Source organism: Polypterus senegalus, chromosome 13 (genome assembly GCF_016835505.1).
Source record: "Polypterus senegalus isolate Bchr_013 chromosome 13, ASM1683550v1, whole genome shotgun sequence".
In the NCBI taxonomy this organism is placed as follows: domain Eukaryota; kingdom Metazoa; phylum Chordata; class Cladistia; order Polypteriformes; family Polypteridae; genus Polypterus; species Polypterus senegalus.
Window position 1 is genome coordinate 124,968,862 of NC_053166.1, and position 23,238 is coordinate 124,992,099.

At 39.4% G+C, this 23,238-nt stretch overlaps 1 protein-coding gene across 2 annotated transcripts in view; it reads right to left on the bottom strand.

Moving 5' to 3' along the window:
• The window catches only part of txndc11 (thioredoxin domain containing 11), a 64,752-nt gene that overhangs the window by 38,593 nt on the left and 2,921 nt on the right, over positions 1-23,238 (bottom strand). For both annotated transcript variants that reach the window (XM_039775862.1, XM_039775861.1), the window contains exons 2-5: positions 22,061-22,277; positions 17,553-17,650; positions 8,621-8,750; positions 2,697-2,790 (exon numbers count right to left, since the gene is read on the bottom strand). In XM_039775862.1, the coding sequence (XP_039631796.1) occupies positions 2,697-2,790; positions 8,621-8,750; positions 17,553-17,650; positions 22,061-22,277 (539 nt within the window). The remainder of the gene's footprint in view (positions 1-2,696; positions 2,791-8,620; positions 8,751-17,552; positions 17,651-22,060; positions 22,278-23,238) is intronic.

Here is a 23,238-nt window from a genome sequence, read left to right on the forward strand (position 1 = left end):
TATAATGCCTTAAGATTAGTAACATTCAAAATATTTATAGATATCTAAGCCACTTCTTGCTATTACTGGCAAATCAAATTCGGTGCAATACAGTTCCAGTTAATTTCATGGCTATGACAAAATAATAAAAACTGAACAACTTTAGTATCATACTTGCACCAATTAAAAGTACTTCAATGTAATCTTTGTGTATCCTTCTATCTTCCTCCCCCACACTATGTGAGTCTTCAATTCCACCCGGGGGAGTAAATGCTGACATTAATTTTATTTTAATTTTAAATTTTTATTTTTTTTTCCATTTGTATTACTATTTAATTTAATATTGTTTCTTTGTATCAGTATACTGCTGCTGGATTATGTGAATTTCCCCTTGGGATTAATAAAGTATCTATCTATCTATCTATCTATAAAGAAGGCAGTTTAGACACATGGAGTATTTTAAGCATACTCTCTCATTAGAAGTATGCATATACCTATACTAATTGTTTGCTTATAGGCCTGTAATGGACAACTGCTTTTATATTTTCTTTATTACAATCACTTCCACTAATTTACACACAATACAAATTAACTGGCTTGTAATTACCAGGTTCAGTCCCATTGACTTTTACTGCATATTATAAATGTTTGCCAGTTGCCAGCCCTAAAATTTCTCCAGTGTGAAAAAACTAGGAAGTACACAGAACAGGATTATAGCAATATAATCACTAGCTTCTACAAACACGTATCCTGCTTCTTCAAATTCTTGGCATAATATTATCAACTATATAAACTTACATTTCTTATATTTGCTTTTAATTTGCCCTTCTTTGTGTCTTTGAAACACGTTCCTTAACAATTGTCAGAACGATTCCCTCTTAGAGAATCGCTGCTGATAATCAACACATGGCAACCCCCCACAGGTCACTTTGGAAATCATACATAATCCATTCTTATTACATACAACAGTGAAATTAGGTTTGGGGATTATTAGAGACTTTAGTCTCTGATCTGTTACACCAAGTAACTTTAGCTTTTTTCAGGACTGTATAATAAACAGTTAAGCCCCTTATTGCTTTATCTGTCCTGTTTGATTCAGCCCCTGATCACAGCACAAAATGGAAAACCTCTTTGAATTTATAAACTGGACAGATAACTGTACAACTTCAAGAGGAAAGCCACTTGCCGCACAATCCCCATATCCACCCCATGGGTTCCTATAATGCACCTGCTATGCGCTTCCATTCTACATGTGTTAAAATATCTGTACCAAAATTATTCAACTTTAATCTGAATAAAATTCAATATATGCTAAATAACGTTTGTTCAGTTATTGTCCCTTGATTGCAATATATGTGTTTTCTTCACCTCTCCCTCCACGCATATGCGTAGGTTTCCAGGCTAGCAGTAGGTTGTTTCTTGTCTTATACCAGGGGTCTCCACCTCCAGTCCTAGAGAGCTACTGTGGCTGCAAGTTTTCATTCTTATTTTTTTCTTAATTAGTGACTTGTTTTTGCTGATAATTAACTATTTCCCTTTATTTTAATTGACTTTTCTTGAGACTCTAACGGCTGAATTGATTCTTTTTTACTTAAATGGCACCTAAACATAAACCTGAAGTCTAGTATGCCAACAGATGACCAATGGGGCCTCAAACTCCAACCTTCATTCAGTTTCTTAACTTGAAGTCAATTCTCATTGGTAATTAAACCCGTTATGTAATTCCATGGTGCTCATTCTGCCATGGCAGACATTTCCAAAACTGTTGATGTTTTTTTTAGTTTTTAAGAGCGCTGTCAAAATGTTTTGTGGACCTAAGCAGTTCAACATTACTGAGGCCTTCACCTTTCTTTACTTTCAGCTATTGTGTGATGGGCGCAGGTTGTTGTTTATGTGTTGGTTCATTTTGTGTCTTAATATTGTTTGGTTGCTAATTAAGGAAAAAAGGAAATAATTAAGGGGCCTGAGTCTTAAGTTGTACATCAATTAAAATTAAGGCAAAGAGTTAATTAGCAGCAAAATCTGGTCACTAATTAAGAAAAGGGTTAGAATGAAAACCTGCAGCCACAGTAGCTCTCTAGAACTGGAGCTGGAGACCCCTGTCTTATACCCTCTTCTGTTGTGATGATCACTGCCTCCCTGTGACCCTAAACTGTGCAGATTAAATTCACTCCTCAGCACTTGCTGCATTAAATGTATATGTATTACTTTTGTTAGGTTCTGTCCAGAACACACGCATGCACAAGGACACTGAATAAACAAGAGCAATATCTATTGTGAAATAACAATACTTTGCTAGACTATAACCTAACCCTTAACAAATAATTAATTCTTGCTCTAAAAAGAAATATTAGAGCAACAACTAAAATACACAAATGTTAAAAAAAAAAAACTAAAGCTTGTTAAATTTAAACAAGCTATTTAATGACTTTTTTAGTTTATTTATTGTTTCTTATTATTATACTTCTGTTTTCTTTGTGATACAAAATAATTCCTCGCATTAAAGGAAAATTAAGAAATTAATACAAGACAAATAAATGGCAAATTTATTAACCAGCATTATTACTTACAAAGACAAAAACTAAGACATGCAGTTATAATGCGAATAAATCCTCAGTCTATCATTTTATATTGCCAACACAGAGAAACAATGAACAAGGCAAGTTCTGTGCATTAAATTTCAAAGCATTATATTGCTGAAATATTACAATAATTACCTCTCTTAAGTGCCTGTAAAGCTGACATAAGAAATGTTAGGTATCCAGGTGGCTGAGGTGATGTATTGAATTCAAAATAACCCAGAACTCCAGGCTTAAAAAGAAAATAAATGTACCATGTGTCAGAAGTATTTGAAAAATGCAAGGCATACACAGTGAAACTTAGAAAAAAAAAAATCTTTTAACATTAACATTCAGAATTGGCTGACTTGGAACCTAGAATAGTCTGGGATTTTACTCACTGATAAATTAGATATTCCTTTATATTTCTGAAAGCCTCATAAAAGACTAACTAGATAAAAGAATACCACTAGTCTGCCATCTGTAATATATTGTACATCTGAAAAATAAATGTTGTCTACTGTGTTACTTTAACAGTATATCTTAATTGTGCATGCTGTGTTTATAAATAATCAAATGATTTACATTCAAAAATGTGAATTTTATATATTATCAGATCCATATTTTGTAATGATTAATAGACATATTCTTAACTCATCAAAATGGAAAAAAGATTCCTGTGCATTAAAAGAAAACACAACCTTAGGTACAATTTTACCTTCCCCCCCCCATATTAAATTATATTTCCTTTTGAGCTAGATGAAAATAGGTACAACAGTAATCTGTTTGGAATAGTATTCAGATATGGTCTGATAAAAAGCATATGAAAGCCCTTTAATTCTTTCAGTCTTTACTGTTTAGTAAACCTGTAATTTCACTCTTCTCCATCAATGCTTTAATATTTGGAATTCTAATTTAAGAGCACATTCTATCACAATACCACAATGAGTTTCTTTGTGCTTGTACTGCTTTTTGAGAAAAACCACTATTTTTATAATCCTCCGTTAATGACAAATTACACATTTTGCAGGTGTGGTTTTTCCCTTCAATTAAAAAGTTACTGTTTCAAGCAATGTTGATCAATTTGATTTTCTAGATGTTGCACTGTTCTGGTTTTAAACTGTACTGGAAAGGGTAGAAACTGATAAAATTAGACTAAAGTATGAAATTTCAAAAAAGTGATAATTACATTTTGAACACAAACACCACAAAAAAAGGAATACTGTACATTTTGACGGTCTACAAGGTTAAATAGTTATAAAGCCATTTACCAAAGCTGTATTTTTCCACATCCGTGAATATTAAAGTCACCCATAAAGAATACCTCTATAATGTTTAACAACTATGGGCTATAACCCAGGAGGGTTTATAGGTTAGTAATAAAATTATATTTTATTCTGATCAAATTTATTCTCATCAGAGGAATATATTTCAATCATATTCTTCAGTCAATACACAATTCTGATCATTACTTATCCACTTAAATACAGCTTCATTAATTCTTACTGTACAAACCTCTTCTAACAAGACACTTGTGGAAATACATTTACAGATAACATACAAATCACTTTAAAAACAAAAGGAATCAAAACTGAGTTTATGATCCAAAATCACTTGATTCCTTATGACACTGTTCTGTTTAAGTATCATCTACTTTACCTTTTGACTGCAAATGCAAAGTATTACATATAGGAAGGAAAAATGGTTAATCTAAACACAAATTTGGGAGGTTTGCAACCTGTAAATGCATCTTACGAGAAACACCTAGGAGGTGTGGACTGTTCAATTTCTACATTAAGACAGCACACAGAAGCCACTAAGAAGGTTAATAGAATGTTAGGTAATAAAATGAGTTATGAGATCAGGTTTTGATTTAACTATATAACACACTGACGAGACCTCATTTTGAATACAGTCTGCAGTTTTGATCACCTTGTTACAAAAAGAATGCAAGACAGAATCCAATGGAGAGTGACTAGGCTTACTCTGGGACTGTGAGGTACAGTTTGAGTTATGAGAAAAAACTATGGGAGATGAAACTTTTCAGTTTAAGAAAACAGAAATTAACAGGTGACATGATTGAATCATTCAAAATCACAAAAGGAATCAGAATAGTGGATCCAAGCTGTTTGCGGTAAATAAGACTTTAAGAGACCTTCAAATCTTGCCTTGATGTTGTTTTGGGTAATTTAACTAAACATAGTTTACACAGTTTACTGAATTAAATGACCTTTTTTGTCCAAATTGTTCTAATATACTAATGTTCTAATCAGCAGACCAATTCCAATAAAGTCATTATATTAAAATGTGATGCAATAAATTACAAAACTTGTCAACTAGAGTTATTGTAATAAGTAGAAAATCCCAATTTTGTTTTATAGTTTCACTTCAAAAATTATTTGAAGCATTCCATATTATCCATCTCTAAAGAATATTGTATAACATGGACTTATTTTGCTATTATTTTGATTGATACCTTGTTCTGGGTACATTAAAATGTTTCAAAGCTGCTGATCAATTAGCTGTGCCATCTACCATTGACTACAGGAGGCTGTCCAACATACTGTAGTGTGGAGGTGCCCCCAGTATTTGTCTTTATATTTGAATTAATATGCTTTTGGTTTACTTGCAAAGAACTTAACAAGATGTCAGCAACTGTACAGAAACTAATCTTAAGTTTTACATAAGTGCATTGAAACATCAAATTTTGTTTTTAAAGTTTTGTGTTTGTCCTTGAAAACATGTTTAAGTATAAGTTTTGTTATAAAGATGTGACAACAGTCTTCAATTATGAAATATTATGCATTTCTTGAGCATTACACCTTGCAAGGTGTATCAAGTCTCAAAGCTAACTTGTGTAGAAGGAGTATCTTCAAAATGCACTATGGAACGTACAGACGTGGTTAATCACAAATTCAGCAAAGAAATTAAGGCTAAAGACTACTGAAAGGGATAGTGCTGTAATATTTGTCACACATCTACAAACCTGTTACTACAAAATGGAAAAGGTGGCTTATATTTACAATAAATGCTATAAAAGAGTGTAAGTAAGCTTTGTTTATATTGACATGATAAATTATGTATCTGGAATTTAGCTGGAGTACTTCGCATTTTTATTAACACTCCATATTACGAGTTTCAGATATCCTTGTAAATGTAATCATTGACTTCATTTCAAATTGTACATTTACATAACAAAGACAGTCGCACAAAGCCACCAAACAGTTAAAATATGATGTGACCACTGTGTGGTGGTTACTGCTAGTTAAGCATAAAACGCATGTCTAAGTCGTTATTTTCAGCATTGGAACTGCTATTACCATTTAGGGTATTCATGATTTCAAGTTTTTAGCTTTTACAAGAAAAAGATTTAGGGCTACCTCCCGCTATTTTTAAATAACCAATAACTGCACCCTAACTGTAATTTGATCTACAGGAAAAATCTGTTAAAAGTATGAGTATTAAAGACAATAGTTTCTAGTTCACAAACAATAATAATCAGTTTACAGCAAGCATTCTATGAATGTTTACTCAAAAGAATAAAGGATCAATAATTAAGAGTGAGTTCATAGAAATTACTTTTATTACCTGCAATAAGCAATTGGACAACTGAAGTAAAAAGGAAATTATCTTCCAGAAATAAAAGATACTCTCTTGTAATCACCAAAAAGGCAAGACACAATGTCTCTTCGCTTGACATAATGGGAAGAATCAAAAGAAATCAGCCAATACCTTGGAAAAAAAAGTGTACCTCCACAAATGTGGTTCATCCTTGGGAACAATTTCCAAATGCCTGAAAGTTCAATGTTCTTCTGTACGAACAGTAATATGCTGTTTGGCCATATATTTGCAAGAACAAGGGTGAGGTCTGCAAGCCAAAGAACACCATCCCAAACACCAAGCATGTTGTAGAGGGGCTTTGCTGCAGGATGGGACTGGTGCACTTCACAAAATAGATGGCATCATGAGGAAGGAAAATTATCTAGATATACTGCAGGAACATCTCAAGAGCTCAGCAAGGAAGATGAAGCTCAGTTGCAAATGGGTTTTCCAAATGGACAGTGACCCCAAGCATACATCTAATGTTGTGGCAAAATGGCTTGAGGACAACAAGGTCAAGGTATTGAAGAGACTACCAAAAACCCCTGACCTCAGTCCAACTGAAAATTTGTGGACAGAAAAGAAAAAGTGTGTAGGAGCAAGGAGGCCTACAAATCTGTTTCAGGTCCAACAGTTCTGTCTGGAGGAATGGGTCAAAACTCCAGCAGTTTACTGTAAGATGCTTGTGGAAGGCTACCCAAAATGTTTGGCTCAGGTGAAACAATTTAAAGGCAGTTCTGCCAAATATTAACAAAGTGTATGTAAACATATGACCCACTGAAATTGTGACATAGTCAATAAAAAGTGAAATATTCTCTTTGTGAACCATGTTGAAAAAAATAACTTTTGCCCAACACAAAGTAGATATCTTAAATGATATGCCAAATTTATAGTTTGTTAGTACAAAATCTGTGGAGGGGTTATAAACTAAGTTTTAAAGTATTCACCATAGTCTGACTTTAACTGTAAGCATTAAACCATTTTTGCAGTACTGTACTGTATTTCATTTAAGCTCACTCATGAAAACACAAATAATTAAGGAAAACACATAAAGCTTTTAAAATATAGTGAACCTTCATTTACGTCGCGATAAGCAAGACAGTCAGAATAAACAAGTAGAGCACACACAATTGTACACTCCCATAGTTTCACTGAACATGTAGTGCTTTCAGGAGTAGGTCTGAGTTGCTCTGCACATATTATATTTTTATTCCCAATTTTTGTTTACTGCTCTATACGCCACAGATTTGTGGAGGTACTAAATGGCCTGTGTGTACTTCAGAAAAGGAGGACAGGGAGAGCCAGCAAATGGAAAAAATTAATTACCTTTGCTACTTTCACTGTTATTCCCCAATTAATTATTTATCCTACAAATATTACTGCAAGAGAATATTGTGCAAGCCTGAAGAAAGTAACATCTATTACATGTAATAATGTCTGTAACCATGACACTATGATAAGTAAAAAGCACTACAAAAAAAAACAAAACACACACACAACAAGTGGTACTCAATAGAGGTACCACATAGTAAACCACCTTCTCCAAACAAAAACACTGCTCCCTATATTAGGTTTAACACTGGAGCAAAATGTTTTAATAAATGCACACAACACATATAAGTGGACATATCAACAAAACTTCATATCAACTGTGAAGTTTGGTGGAGGGAGCATTATGGTATCAGATTGAACTGAACTTTCAAAGCTTGCATAGAAACAATGAATTCAAAGTTGTATGCAGAAATTCTAAATGAGAGTATTAGGGCAGCAACCCCATCTAAGGTACAAAAGAAGCTGAGTGATGCAGCATAACAATGATCGTAAACACAAGAATAGATCAGTGACACAGTGGTTAACCAGAAGACATTCTGCATTTTAAAATGGCCAATACAGGGTCCAATCTTTATTTTCTATTGGGTCTTTTTCCGTAGCAGAAAACATCCCATGATAGTTCATAAGTAATGGCTAATAATAATATTGTTTACTTTGTTTTTTTATATTAGGAGCACAAGCAGGTTAAGTGACTTAATCTGAGTTACACAGTTAATCGAAGGAATAATTAAACTGGTCAAATGTTGGTTTAACTACTCAATAACTGAACCACACTCCTTAACAGCAAAAAGACATGCAGAATACTTTTCCCCCCACATCCATGACTTTTATAAAGTAGGTTGAATATTGTTATCATACTGTCATTATATGCACAATACATGATTATATGTGCTATGTGTTTAATGAGACTATCTTCATCTATTATTAAATGAAGAGCAGATCACATTTTAGAAGCTATTTATACAGGAATCTGTAATAATTCCAAAAGTTTAACATGATTGTACATTTTTATTATGAAAAAAAATATACAGAATTAGAATTAATTTCTAAAATAAAATGTATGATTAACAAAGAAGCTCCATGCAATGTAGGTATTGTTAATTTCACTTCATTAATTCTTCATATAAATGAAGATATAAAGAATAAACTACCTCATAATGGGACAAGAATTTTTTGAGCCTTTCTTCAGAAGGTATGTAAACAAGAGGAGCAATAACTCTTCGGACAAATTTCTCCAAATAGGCAGCAGTAAAAGGGCCAGTGTACTCAATAGGCCCAAACCTAAAGAAAAGAAAAACAGAGTTCCTAACCAAAGTTTCACAGAAAAAAAGAAATAGTAAATCAAAACTACCTTCTAAAAATAGTTGTTGGTTTCATTAAAAATGCAAAAGTAAGATACAATTAAAAAAAAGGCCAAAAAGACATTCATCTCCTTATATTTGTGATGATCCAGTGCTAACAACACAACGCTGACACCAGCATACATCACTGCAAGAACAGAGCTAAAAAGTCAGTTTAAGAGTATGTATACAGAGCAAACATACAGTATACAAAAGTAAGCCAAAAATAGCAGTACTGGGAAAAGCTGGATCTTTTAACTTTAATATTTCAAATGCTGTCAGTCAAGTTGAGAAAAAAAAGTCATTTGTTTATTCCATAGTTAAATTTTCTCATTCTGAACTTACCGGTGTTGCAGCAACTGCTTTAGCAGTTTAGTTAGTTACAGGTAACTCATTTCATTATTCACAAATAAGTGCTATGCAGCTAGATGACAAGTGTCCTCAAAAGACCTCTTAAAATAGGGCAGTAGTGCTGTGTTACTAAAAGAAATGATCTGTAATCAGAAAGGTGGTGTTTTAAATGTATATAAAGCAGCAAACTGCTCTTCACGGCTGAAAGGATTCAAGTAACATTTGAGAGTCATATGTTCCAAGTACTAAGGTTGTCAAGACACCAGAATTTTTGCACTCGACCAGTACCACAGAAAATTCACAATACTCAATACCCATTCAGTACCACAGCAATAACAGAATGCCATCCAACATGCTCTCATTCAATAAAAAAAACATTTTCATGCACAAATAAAAAAAAATAATAATGGCATGCAGCCCTTCAAGTAACTAAACAGTTGCTTTTAATTAAAAGTACAGCCATCTTTAAAGTTATATATATTGTGCTTTGATTCTGTAACATATACATTTATATATATATATATAAACTGCTCAAAAAAATTAAAGGAACACTTTGAAAACACATCAGATCTCAATGGGAAAAAGAAATCTTCCTGGATATCTATACTGATATAGACTGGGTAATGTGTTAGGAACGAAAGGATGCCACATCGTTTGATGGAAATGAAAATGATCAACCTACAGAGCCCTGAATTCAAAGACGCCCCAAAAATCAGAGTGAAAAAATTATGTGGCAGGCTAGTCCATTTTGCCAAAATTTAATTGCAGCAACTCAAAATTGTACGCAGCACTTTGTATGGCCCCTGTGTTCTTGTATACTGTACATGCCTGACAACATTGGTGCATGCTTCTAATGAGATGACCGATGGTGTTGTGGGGGATCTCCTCCCAAATCTGGACCATGGCATCACTGAGCTCCTGGACAGTCTGAGGTGCAACCTGGTGGCATTGGATGGACCAAAACATAATGTCCCAGAGGTGTTCTATTGGATTTAGGTCAGGAAAGTGTTGTGGCCAGTCAATGGTATCAATTCCTTCATACCTCCAGGAACTGCCTGCATACTCTCACCACATGAGGCCAGGAATTGTCGTGCACCAGGAGCCACTGTACCAGCATAGGGTCTGACAATGGGTCCAAGGATTTCATCCTGATACCTAATGGCAGCCAAGGTGCCTTTGTCAAGCCTGTAGCGGTCTGTGTGACCCTCCATGGATATGCCTCCCCAGACAATCATTAACCCACCACCTAACTGCTCATGCTGAATGATGTTACAGGCAGCATAATGTTCTCCATGGCTTCTCCAGACCCTTTCACTTCTGTCACGTGCTCAGGGTGAACCTGCTCTCATCTGTAAAAAGCACAGGGCACCAGTGGTGCATCTGCCAATTCTGGTATTCTATGGTGTATGCCAATCGAGCTGCATGCTGCTGGGCAGTGAGCTCAGGGCCCATTAGAGGACATGAGGCCCTTGGGTCACCCTCATGAAGTCTTTCTAGTTGTTTCGTCAGAGACATTCACACCAGTGGCCTGCTCGAGGTCATTTTGTAGGGCTCTGGCAGTGCTCATCCTGTTCCTCCTTGCCCAAAGGAGCAGATACTGGTCCTGCTGATGGGTTATGGACCTTCTATGGCCCTCTCCAGCTCTCCTAGAGTAACTGCTTGTCTCCTAGAATCTCCTCCATGCCCTTGAGACTGTGCAGGGAGACACAGCAAACCTTCTGGCAATGACACGTATTGATGTGCCATCCTGGAGAAGTTGGACTACCTGTGCAACCTCTGTAGGGTCCAGGTATCGCCTCATGCTACCATTAGTGACAATGACTTTAGCCAAATGCAAAACTAGTGAATAAACAGTCAGAAATGATGAGGAGGGAAAAATGTTAGTGGCCTCCACCTGTTAAACCATTCCTGTTTTGTGGGTCATCACATTGTTGCCCCTCTAGTGCATCTGTTGTTGATTTCATTAACACCACAGCAGCTGAAACTGATTAACAACCCCCTCTACTACTTAACTGACCAGATTAATATCCCATAAGTTTCATTGACTTTATGCTATACTCTGATTAAAAAGTGTTCCTTTAATTCTTTTGAGCAGTATATATATACACACTATATATATATATATATATATATATATATATAGGGAAGCGATTATCATAGAAGGACCAGCGGAGAGAGCAGATTCAAGGCATTACCTCCCCGGGTCACTAGGTGACAGCCCCCTTGGGTTACAGTGGTGCCTCGGACTCCCACAGGGCTCCATGGGAGCTGGAGTTTGGAGCAGCCCTGTTGGGTTCCACAGGTGCTGCCTAAGGAGCCAAGCGCCACTACTCTAAGAGTCAGAGTCAGGAGGGAGGGGACAAAGATTGTCGGAGAAGGAGTGGAGGCAAAGGAGAAAAAGAGAGCAAGAGAGAGGAAAAAGAAAGAAGAGAAAGTACTATGTTTCTTGTCCTTGTGCTTGGTCCTTTGTACTATGCTGCTTTGAGGAGCGAGAGAAAAGCGCTCCCCACATGAATAAAAAAAAAAAGTGTGTTGTGCTGGAACTTATGTCTTGGTGTCTGCTTGTGTTGGGTTTGGACAACTGAAGCACCCCTGTCAGGTCACTATGTATGTATGTATTGTATATCCTCTTTAATAAAACCCCTGTGTGCATCCAGGTGTCCATGTGTGTGTGTCTTCTGGTGAAGTGTGCATGCGCGGGGCCGCACCGCACCGCACATCGCACCGTGCCCCGCCCATGCGCACAACAAGGTGGACGCACACACACTGGAAGCTGGGCACACAGTGAATGGCCTAGCAGTGGCCGCGCATGATAAGCAAATAAAGGACACCATTGCTGGGGAAAGTGCTGATTGGGTAGTCACGACCACGCACTTAAAATCTGTTGCTGGGGAGACACCACAAATACAATAATCAGCTGCACACCACCACAGATTAAAATACTTGTTGGGGAGATGCCACAGGCACGATTATAAGCTGCACGCCACACATTACATCAGTTGATGGGGACACTCTGCTGATTGCCCACTGTTGTGACAGAAAATTAAAGTCATATTACGGAAATCAAAGCCAGTATTACAGTCAGAGAAAATTACAGGCATTTTATGGAAATACAAACCAGTATTACTGCGAAAGAAAATTAAAAGCACACAATACAGTGACGCATATTACAGCCACATACAAGCCAGTATTACTGTAAGAGAAAATATTACAGACGTATCTACTAACAACATGCCACCCAAAAAAAAAAGACACGTCAAGTAGGACAAAAGACAGAGACAATCAAATCCTCTATATAAGCAATATCTCCTGGAACAACGGTCAGCTCAACAAGTAAACATCAACAAAAGAAAGGCTGAAAGACAAAGAAAAATACAAGCAAATAGATCGATTGAAGAAAAAGAAAATGAAAAACGCTAAAAGAGCAAGACTCAGAAGAGCAAACCTTAGAAAAAGTTGGCATTTACTTGCCAGAACCAGTATTCAGCCACGGTCAGTTATATGTTGCCTTATCAAGAGTTAGAAGTTTTCCAGATGTTGTTGTCAAGGTTGTAGATGGTCCTGAACAAGGCAAACTGTTGCCAAACTCTGACAGAATATTTACAAGAAATGTTGTCTATAATGAAATTTTATAGAAACATTTCATGAGGTAAAAAAATTGAAAATTTTTCCTAAATATCTTCTTCATATATTGTGTATTACAGATTGTTACAAAGTTTTACACTAAGGCAATATTAGTTATACTTACTGTGTTGTCATATACGTTTTTATTTTATTTTTATTATTATTTTACTTTAGACTTCTTGCAAAAATATTTTGGACAAAAAAAAAAAAAAAGACAATAAACAGAATGAGGTCAAGGTCCGTTGCCATTTAATAGAGACTGTTCCTTACTAATGACTAATGTTTATGCACTACTGTTCTAGTGTCCGTTATTGTAAAGGGCTTAATGTCTAGTATATTATATATATATATATATATATATATATATATATATATATATATATATTGTGGAAGACTGCCGGCTTCGAGGCGGTCCGCACCCCCAGGCCGACAGGAGGAGCTCTCCCGACAGCGGGATCATGCCCCGAGGTCCAGCAGGGCCTTATGGACTCTGTGGTGTTTATACACAGCCCTGCTGGATACCTTGGCGCCACCAGGAGTCGCTGTGGGGGACTTATGGGCTCTGTTGTGCCTTATGACCGGGAGTACGCCACGGTCACGTGACAGGAAGGTATGGCGTGCTCCGGGTTGAAGTAATGGACTGATTGCCCTGACCCGGAAGGAATAAGGAACTGTGGACTGCTGGGACAGGAACACCTCCGGGTCAGGGGCTATAAAAGGACGCTGCCTCAGTCCAGACACTGAGCTGTGCTGGGTGGGAGAGGAGCAAAGTGTCTGGGCGAGGAGGAGAGGTCATTGTGGTTATTATTAGTGTGAGAAACAGATTTGTGAGGAGTGTGGGAGGTGCTTGGTGCACTGCGAAAAATAATAAAAAGATTCGTGGACTATTACCTGGTGTCAGGAGTCGTACCTGAGGGTTCAAGGGTGCACTACTGCCCCCTACTGCCACACTGGCGTAGCCGGCAGGATTCTCTGGCCGTCTGTTGGCAGAGGACCTGCATAAAAAACAAAATTTGTGTGGGCAGACAACCCTCGGTCGAATCCCCATTTTACACGGAGGTGCACAACACCACCCGCTGCCAAGGAAGCGCAACAGTGCGTGCTATCCCGCTCTACAGGGCCATGGGAAAGAAAACAGGAAAAAGAAGGTCAGTCCCAGCCGCCTGCAGGGCATGACGGACGCCGCGATGTCCTGGACCCTCCTGACCGGAGCGAGGAAGACAAAGCGCTGATACGGGCCAAACAAGCCCGGCCGCGGCGACCCGCACACGGACAAATCCCGGGCGCAGCGTACTCCTTAGACGGTCCGGGGGTGCCGCATTCCGTTACGGAGGCGGCTGCAGGTAAACCGCCCGATGTCCCGTCTTTGTTGTTTTCCTATTTTGCAGACGTCCGCCGGGAGGATTGCAGCGGCGTCTTGGATGACGGCCTCATGCCTCGGCAAAATGGCCGCGGCTCCCAGAAGGCAAGTCGCGGTGAAAGGCGGCTAGAGACAGCGCGGTTGGTGACAACAGACTGGTCACCAGCGGGGTTGTCGGGACGGTGGAGGAAACCCGGAGTCCGCCGACGAGGCCGGTCGTCCCCTAACGGGTCCGAGCCTCCTCGAAGGGGAGGGGAAGGCGGCGCGCCGCCGAAAGAAAAAGCTGCCGACAAAGAGGGGCGGGTTGTGGCTGACGAGTCTGCCGCGGTAAAGGAGAAGGCAGATCGCAGCCGGCTTGTAGTAGCCAGCCGTCCCTCTGAGGACTCCAACTCCCAGGAGCCTTTGCGACCCAGCGGAACACGTGCCTGGAGGCGGCGTGCTCATTGGTTCCCGGCCGGAAGGTAAGCACACGCGAAGCGAAAATGCAGCCGGCCGTAGTAACTGACTGTTTGGACTTACGGGTCTCGAGAAATACCTCGAGCCCCTGCACCGTTCTTGCAGGGTATCAAGACCTAAAGGAACGAGTGGAGGAACTAGAGCGACGGCAGCAGCACCTGTAAAGGCGCTGAAGGATTTCGTGCAGCGGCTGCGCCGGAAGCTCGGAGATGATCGCGCGGGAGTACAGGTGAGTCCCTCCCGTGTCGTAGAGAGTAAGGGGACACAGTGCGATCGGGCACCGCTGAGAATGAGTAGCGCGTGTCAAAGCACTGTGTACCCGACAAGAGACTGGGGCACGATGACCGATTGGTCGGGGACTGGAGCAAACAGCCCGGGGCATGCGGCGTGGCGCGGCTTTCGGGCAGTACGGCTCACCAGGACCCGACCGGTCTTAAGTGCGGGGTAGCGCCGATGGTAGGAGTGCCGGGGGATGCGCCGCTCGTGCCGGTGCAGCTGAATAGTGCTGTTCATCGGTGCGGGACGGGGCAAATGACGCCGACTCCCAGTAAGCGGAAGGTAACGGGTGTGCAGACAGCACAGAGGCTCTCCTCTTCCCATGGAGGGCCTCAGGCTGAACGCAAGCCCACATTAGCGGAGATCCCCAAAAGGAATGGTGGGTCTCCCAACAGGATGGAAGGAAGGCTTGAGGGCGCCAGGCGGCCATGATGACTTCCCTGGCAGGTGAAGGGCGGAGACGACGCTGACGGAGTTCCCGAGATGTTTTTGGTCCCGCAGAGGGGAACAGCCAGGAGGACTCCGTCGGTGCTATAATTGCCGGCGACCGGGCCACGAGAGGCGCCATTGTCCCCGGAGAGACAGGAGGTACACCGTCCCCCCAAGGTTCGCTCGAGGACAGGGGCAACGCACTCAAGGCCCGGACGACGCGTCCTCCTGGAGGAGGACGTCCCTCGGGCCGGACGCCCGCCCAGAAGTCGCCACTAAGGGGAACTGTGGAAGACTGCCGGCTTCCGAGGCGGGTCCGCACCCCAGGCCGACAGGAGGAGCTCTCCGACAGCGGGATCATGCCCGAGGTCCAGCAGGGCCTTATGGACTCTGTGGTGTTTATACACAGCCCTGCTGGATACCTTGGGCGCCACCAGGAGTCGCTGTGGGGGACTTATGGGCTCTGTTGTGCCTTATGACCCGGGAGTACGTCACGGTCACGTGACAGGAAGGTATGGCGTGCTCCCGGGTTGAAGTAATGGACTGATTGCCCTGACCCGGAAGGAATAAGGAACTGTGGACTGCTGGGACAGGAACACCTCCGGGTCAGGGGCTATAAAAGGACGCTGCCTCAGTCCAGACACTGAGCTGTGCTGGGTGGGAGAGGAGCAAAGTGTCTGGGCGAGGAGGAGAGGTCATTGTGGTTATTATTAGTGTGAGAAACAGATTTGTGAGGAGTGTGGAGGTGCTTGGTGCACTGCGAAAAATAATAAAAGATTCGTGGACTATTACCTGGTGTCAGGAGTCGTACCTGAGGGTTCAAGGGTGCACTACTGCCCCCTACTGCCACAATATATATATATATATATATATATATATATATATATATATATATATATATATATATATATATATATATATATATATATATATATATATATGGTGTGGCAGAAAAGTAATGAGACTGATTTTTTATTTACCAAAGTTTTTATTTTTTTCAAACATCAATGTTATCCCCTTCAAAGTAGTTCCCTTGGGCAGCTACACACAGATGGAGACGTTGGTAGCAGCGCTGGAAGTCTTCAACCGGTATGGTCTTCAGCATGTCCGTTACACTCTTTTGGATGTTTTCTAAAGTCCCGAAATGACGTCCTTTGAGGACATTTTTCAGTTTAGGAAAAAGGAAAAAGTCACACAGACTGAGGTCAGGTGAATAAGGGGGCTGGGGAACCACAGGAATTCCTTTTGAGGTCAAAAATTCTGTTATGGAGAGGGCAGTTTTTGCACCATTTCGCACAGACCTTTTACATGTGCAAATGTTCAGTCAAAATTTGATGAACGGTAAATCTGTTCAAATTTAATTGTTCACTCAACATTCTTAATGTTAAACGACGGTCTGATCTCACAAGAGTGTTCACACGCTCGATGTTTTCATTGGTTTTCGAAGTTGAAGTCCTCCCTGAACGGTGTTCATCTTCAACGTGTTTTCTGCCTTCCAAAAATGATTTGTGCCAGCAAAAAACTTGAGCTCAGGATAAAGAATGTTCCCCATAGGCCTGTTTTAACTTTTCAAACGTCACACTTGCCGTTTAATGGAACAACGTTGCTCCAAATTCCGCTGTTCCATTTTGCGTGACGCACAACCAAAAACACAACTTCGCTAATAGCAGTCACAAAAATCACGTAGTTAACGGAAGGGGTTGAAACTCGCACTGAGCTATAGGAGGGGACTGATACACTTGCTCTATCAAGGACAACAGCGCAGCGTTGCCAGATCGCTTGCAGTGTTGCCAGTCTCATTACTTTTTTGCCACACCTCGTATGTATATATAAATATATATATATATATATATATATATATATATATATATATATAGACACACACATACATACATACATTCTCTCTAATGGTAGCAATTTCTTATCCAGATATTTTAACAAGCACTTTCACTACACAAATAAGTACGACGAGCTTCTAGAGGACACCATTCAAGTCATGAAGCACATTAGGTTAGCTAACCAACTCAATGTATAGATTTTATATGGTCACGAGCAGAATATAGCAAAATTCTTACTGTACAGCGCAGAAGGGCAAATTTTCAAAATATATTTACATAACAGCTGAGAGATTAATTGGCTTAAACATGTACAGAATTATATGAACAATTCTCAATTTAAAGTGACACAAGCCACATAACATTAAAACTTTACAAAGGCTAGAACACTTACTGTTTCCAATTCACTTACCTTCTGTAGTACACATATATAACTGGATAGTAATAAAAATTTTTCTGCTTTCTGCATTTTCCTTGGTTCCACCAGCAGTTTATCGCTATAAATTGCACCTGCAGACCACGCAAAAAAATTGTTATCAAAAATATTCATATTCTATGAAAACATAGAAGAACAAAAGTATTGACTGAAAAATGGTAGCTTGAACCACGGCAATAACAATATCTTATTTTCCTATAATTGAACATTAAATTCCTAACTGAAGAGCAGGCATTGTAAAAGAGATGAAATAGAACATATTGAGAATTAACTGAGGGTGTTGTTCAAGCTAGGTTTAATCGTTATTATATCCCAAGACCGAGTAAACAAAAATGCTATTACTAAGAAATGGATTTTAACCTATACATTTTGACCATGTTTCATAATCAATATCTTGATTTCATGAGGGCTAAAAGAAAATATCTAAATCAGAAACATGTGATGCAGTTCTATAAGCTTTTGCTTCAAACCCCCAGGAAACTGGATTAAAATCATGGTCCAGTAACCATTAGTGTGGAGTTTAAACCATCTGTCCTTTTCTGTGCGTTTATTTTCTCTGAGTACTCTTGTTCTTTTTTTTTCTAAGCAAGCAATGACATACATGATAAGTTCATTTTTCTCTCTAAATTGACCCAGTAGGAGTTCATTTGTGTAGGTTGTGTATAAGCATGTCCCGCAAAAGAATTAGCACCCAGCCCACAACTGGCTCCTGCCCTGATGATACCTGGGTAGGCTTCAGAAGCAATAACCTAGAATACAATTCAGTGGTTTTGTTATTTGATGAATGTGACCCTGAAAAATTTGACTTGGGTAGATAGATGACTGGATGGACCATCAAACTAAAAGTGAACATTTCTGAGGAGTCATTGCCATGCACAATCAGTGTAAAATATGGAGAGTGGGCTTTAAAAAATGTTTAATGATGCAACTAAGTAATGAAAACTCTGTTGATTAATCAATTATTTAATCAAATCTATGCAACTCCTCTTCCCATTTTTTAAACAGTTTATTTCCATCTCAAAGTAGTTGGAAGGTGAAACCTATCATATCAATATTGGGCACAAATTATAAAAAATGGAGGATATATCACAGTGTGATCCAATGGCACATATATTTTTAAATAATCTAATTTATATTATATCTAGTGCAAACTGTCAAATAGTACCGCACCGCAGCTTACAAAACATAACCACTAAATTAAAAGCAGCTTAAACTAAATAATTAAACAGGCAGGAGAAGAGGAGGAAAATAAAAAGAGTGGAACTGAGGGTAGGAACTTTGAATGTTGGCAGTATGACTGGTGAGGGAAGAGAGTTAGCAGATATGATGGAGAAAAGGAAGGTTGATATATTGTGCATGCAAGAGACTAAATGGAAGGGGAGTAAGGCCAGGTGGATTGGAGGTGGATTCAAATTGTTCTATCATGGTGTGGATGGGAGGAGAAATGGAGTAGGGGTTATTCTGAAGGAACAGTATGTCAAGAGTGTTTTGGAGGTGAAAAGAGTGTCAGACAGAGTAATGAGTATAAAGCTGGAAATTGGGGGTGTGATGATGAATGTTGTTAGTGCATATGCACCGCAAGTTGGGTGTGTAATGGGTGAGAAAGAAGATTTTTGGAGTGAGTTGGATGAAATGATGAACAGTGTACCCAAGGGAAAGAAAGTGGTGATTGGAGCGGATTTCAATGGGCAAGGTGAAGGGAACAGTGTAGACGAGGAGGTGATGGGTAGATATGGTGTCATGGAGAGGAATGAAGAAGGTCAGAGGATAGTGGATTTTGCCAAACGTATGGACATGGCTGTGGCAAATATGTATTTTAAGAAGAGGGAGGAACATAGGGTTACGTACAAGAGTGGAGGAAGATGCACACAAGTAGATTACATTCTATGCAGAAGAGTTGATCTGGAGGAGATTGAAGACTGCAAAGTGATTGCAGGGGAAAGTGTAGTTAAGCAGCATAGGATGGTGGTCTGTAGGATGACGCTGGAGATCAAGAAGAGGAAGAGAGTGAGGGCAGAGCCAAGGATCAAATGGTGGAAGTTGAAAAAGGAAGACTGCAAGGCTGAGTTTAGGGAAAAGGTGAGACAGGAACTGGGTGGCACTGAAGATTTACCAGACAGCTGGGAAACTACAGCAGATGTAGTAAGGGTGACAGCAAGAAGGGTGCTTGGTGTGACATCTGGAAAGAGGAAGAAGGAAAAGGAAACCTGGTGGTGGAATGAGGAAATACAGTAAAGTATTTGCAATGGTGATGGACAGATTGACAGATGCGATTAGACTGGAGTCCCCGTGGACTATGATGTTTGCTGATGACATTGTGATCTGTAGCAATAGTAGGAAGCAGGTTGAGGAGACCTTGGAGAGGTGGAGATATGCTCTAGAGAGGAGAGGAATGAAGGTCAGTAGGAACAGGACAGAACACATGTGTGTAAATGAGAGGGAGGTCAGTGGAATGGTGAGGATGCAGGGAGTAGAGTTGGCGAAGGTGAATGAGTTTAAATACTTGGGATCAACAGTACTGTGTAATGGGGATTGTGGAAGAGAGGTGAAAAAGAGAGTGCAGGCAGGGTGGAATGGGTGGAGAAGAGTGTCAGGAGTAATTTGTGACAGACGGGTATCAGCAAGAGTGAAAGGGAAGGTCTACAGGAGGGTAGTGAGACCAGCTATGTTATATGGGTTGGAGACTGTGACACTGACCAGAAAGCAGGAGACAGAGCTGGAGGTGGCAGAGTTAAAGATGCTAAGATTTGCACTGGGTGTAACGAGGATGGATAGGATTAGAAATGAGTACATTAGAGGGTCAGCTCAAGATGGACGGTTGGGAGACAAAGTCAGAGAGGCGAGATTGTGTTGGTTTGGGCATGTGCAGAGGAGAGATGCTGGGTATATTGGGAAAAGGATGTTAAGGATAGAGCTGCCAGGGAAGAGGAAAAGAGGAAGGCCTAAGCGAAAGCTTATGGATGTGGTGAGAGAGGACATGCAGGTGATGAGTGTAACAGAACAAGATGCAGAGGACAGAAAGGTATGGAAGAAGATGATCTGCTGTGGCAACCCCTAACGGGAGTAGCTGAAAGAAAAAGAAGAATCAAGAGGGAAAATAAAACTAGTACTGAAATCGATTGTGCACAAGTACTTAGCTCCACAGGCCTGTATTCAACCTCCTATCCCATTTGTGTTCTTGGTAAGAACAATTTGCCAGTTTACTAAGACTTCATAAAGGAACAAAGCCACTACAGTGTTTTCTTGTGTTAAACAATCATGTCATACTGATCAGACTCCAGCACCTGATTCTGAATTGGGTGATTTATTTTTCTTTTCATGATTCCTTCTTTCAGATATGTTACTTTGAGTGCAACACTGTCTTTTATGATTAGGGTTAACACCACACAAATACCAATCACCAATCCTTCCACGTTCTAACCCACTTACACACTTCAAAGTTCCTGGGAACTGGTACCTACCCTGGCAGCAGCGGCCACAAAGTACTAACCAACTTTGGAAGTGGCAACAGTCCATCACAAAACACATATATCCACACTCACTCATAGTTATTCAATTTGGAGTTGACAAGAAATAAACACAAATTTATTGGGATGTAGAAGACAAAACTGTGTATGAAGACAAATGCAGACTCTACACACATCAGATACCCATATCTGGATTCGAAGCTTAGACCACAGACCTGTGAGGCAACAGGAGCACAAACTACTGGACCACTGTGCCACCTATATTGAAACATATTGAATGCATTTAACAAAGAATTTAGCTGATGTACACCTACGTGCACATTAGATATCTTTAAAATGCATTATATTTGGGGGATCAGAAGAGTGGTGGGGAAAAGGATACACACATCACAGATATACAGTAACACTGAAAGGAATATTTAGGGTAACCCAATGCTCTGTTTTTATAGTCTTGAAAATGGGGTTTAATTATAAAGCATTTCTGATTGCATTACATATTGCTGATGTTAATATTTAGTCATTTATAGTTCTTTCAAAAATATCAACCATTTGGCTCAGTTATACACCGCAATATACTGTCAAACATTAAGAAGAGAAAACTAGCACCACCATAGTGATTCCATGGCTGTGACACAATTCTCTCAGAGAATGTTAGTGTAGCCCTGGGTCATAAATGTTTCATTCCTGAGGATTCATATCCCACACATTTTAAAACAAGAATATTTTTGTTACAATGGAATTTTATGAATCTAATATTCAATCTGCTGTTAGTGTCCATCTTAACTTTTCATTGACAGGTGTAAATATCCTCATTACATTTAACAATAAAACTGTTTTCCTTGTTGTAGTTCCTGTATTTACTATGGTTAAAGCAATATAGCCTGCAGTATACTTGCATGTACAGTATCTTACCACATCCGATATTTTATTGTAAAATGCAGTATAGACGTATTTAATAATGAAGATGCTACATAAAACCTGGCTAATTAATGCTACGTAACTGCAAAGAAAAGTTACCTGGTCCGAAAGCTTCTTAGCAACCTGCTCTATCGCCACCCTTGCCGAGATAGATTCTCCACACCATGGAGCGTAGAAGTAAATTAGAGTGACATCAGAGTTACTCCTCAGCCTTTCAACTTGATCTAGTTGTCCCAAGTACAAGTCAATAATAGGTGCACTGGGCGAGAAAAATCGTACAGGTGGTCGGGCAGGGGATACCACATTTTTAGCACGACTGAAACATAAATTGACAATCACACAGAATAGTTAATTGAAGAATAAAGCTGCAAAAAGTAGTTATTAATGCCTAATAACCAGTGGCTTCATTAAATGTACCTTATCCTTCCTACAGGTAGACTACCAAATAGAATTAAACATATCTTGTTCTTGTCCATTATCATTAAAGGAAGATAAATATTCCTGTGTAATACTTACTTCCATTAATTGAAATCTTAACTAGTATCGCTTTGATAAAACCATCATAATTAATTTTATCATAATACCAACAAATAGAAACAATTGCTTCAGCTGATGTACTTGTCAAACAAATGTATAAGTGCTTTAAAAAAACACCTGCATGTAAATGAAATTGTGATAAACATTGACAATTATGTATTACTTGCTTGACATATAAAATTATAACTAGTTTCTAAAACACATTATTTTAGAAAAGAAAAGCCAAAATAATATTAGTAGCATTATGAATAAATGAAGTTCAAACTTTTATTCCCACACCCAGTAATACGGTAAGGCTTCATTTGCATCAAAGTGACAAATTTACATTAGCGTCCGAAAATGCAAAATGCCTGCGTTAACATTTTAACTGTCAGAGAGAGAGGGAGGGAGAGGGAGGGTGAGGTTGGGAGGATGCACTGATACAGTGTGTTGCTGCACCCACAACTCGGTAAACCCCCTCAGGAACCCAAACTGGTAAAAATTAAATTACAGTATATTTTCAATATGACATACAGCAGTTGGGAAAATAAATTGCTTTTATTAAAGAAGTAATCAAGGATAAGCTAATACCAAAAATCTAGTGAAAGAATAAATTGTCTATATCTTTCAAAAAACACAATAACTTGGAAGGGAAAATTAAGAAAGCAAATGAGGTCATGGATGAAGAATGGCACAGTCTTCCAGCCATGAATTAATTATATCAAGAACTTCCAAAGCATGTTCAACTAGAAATATTAAAG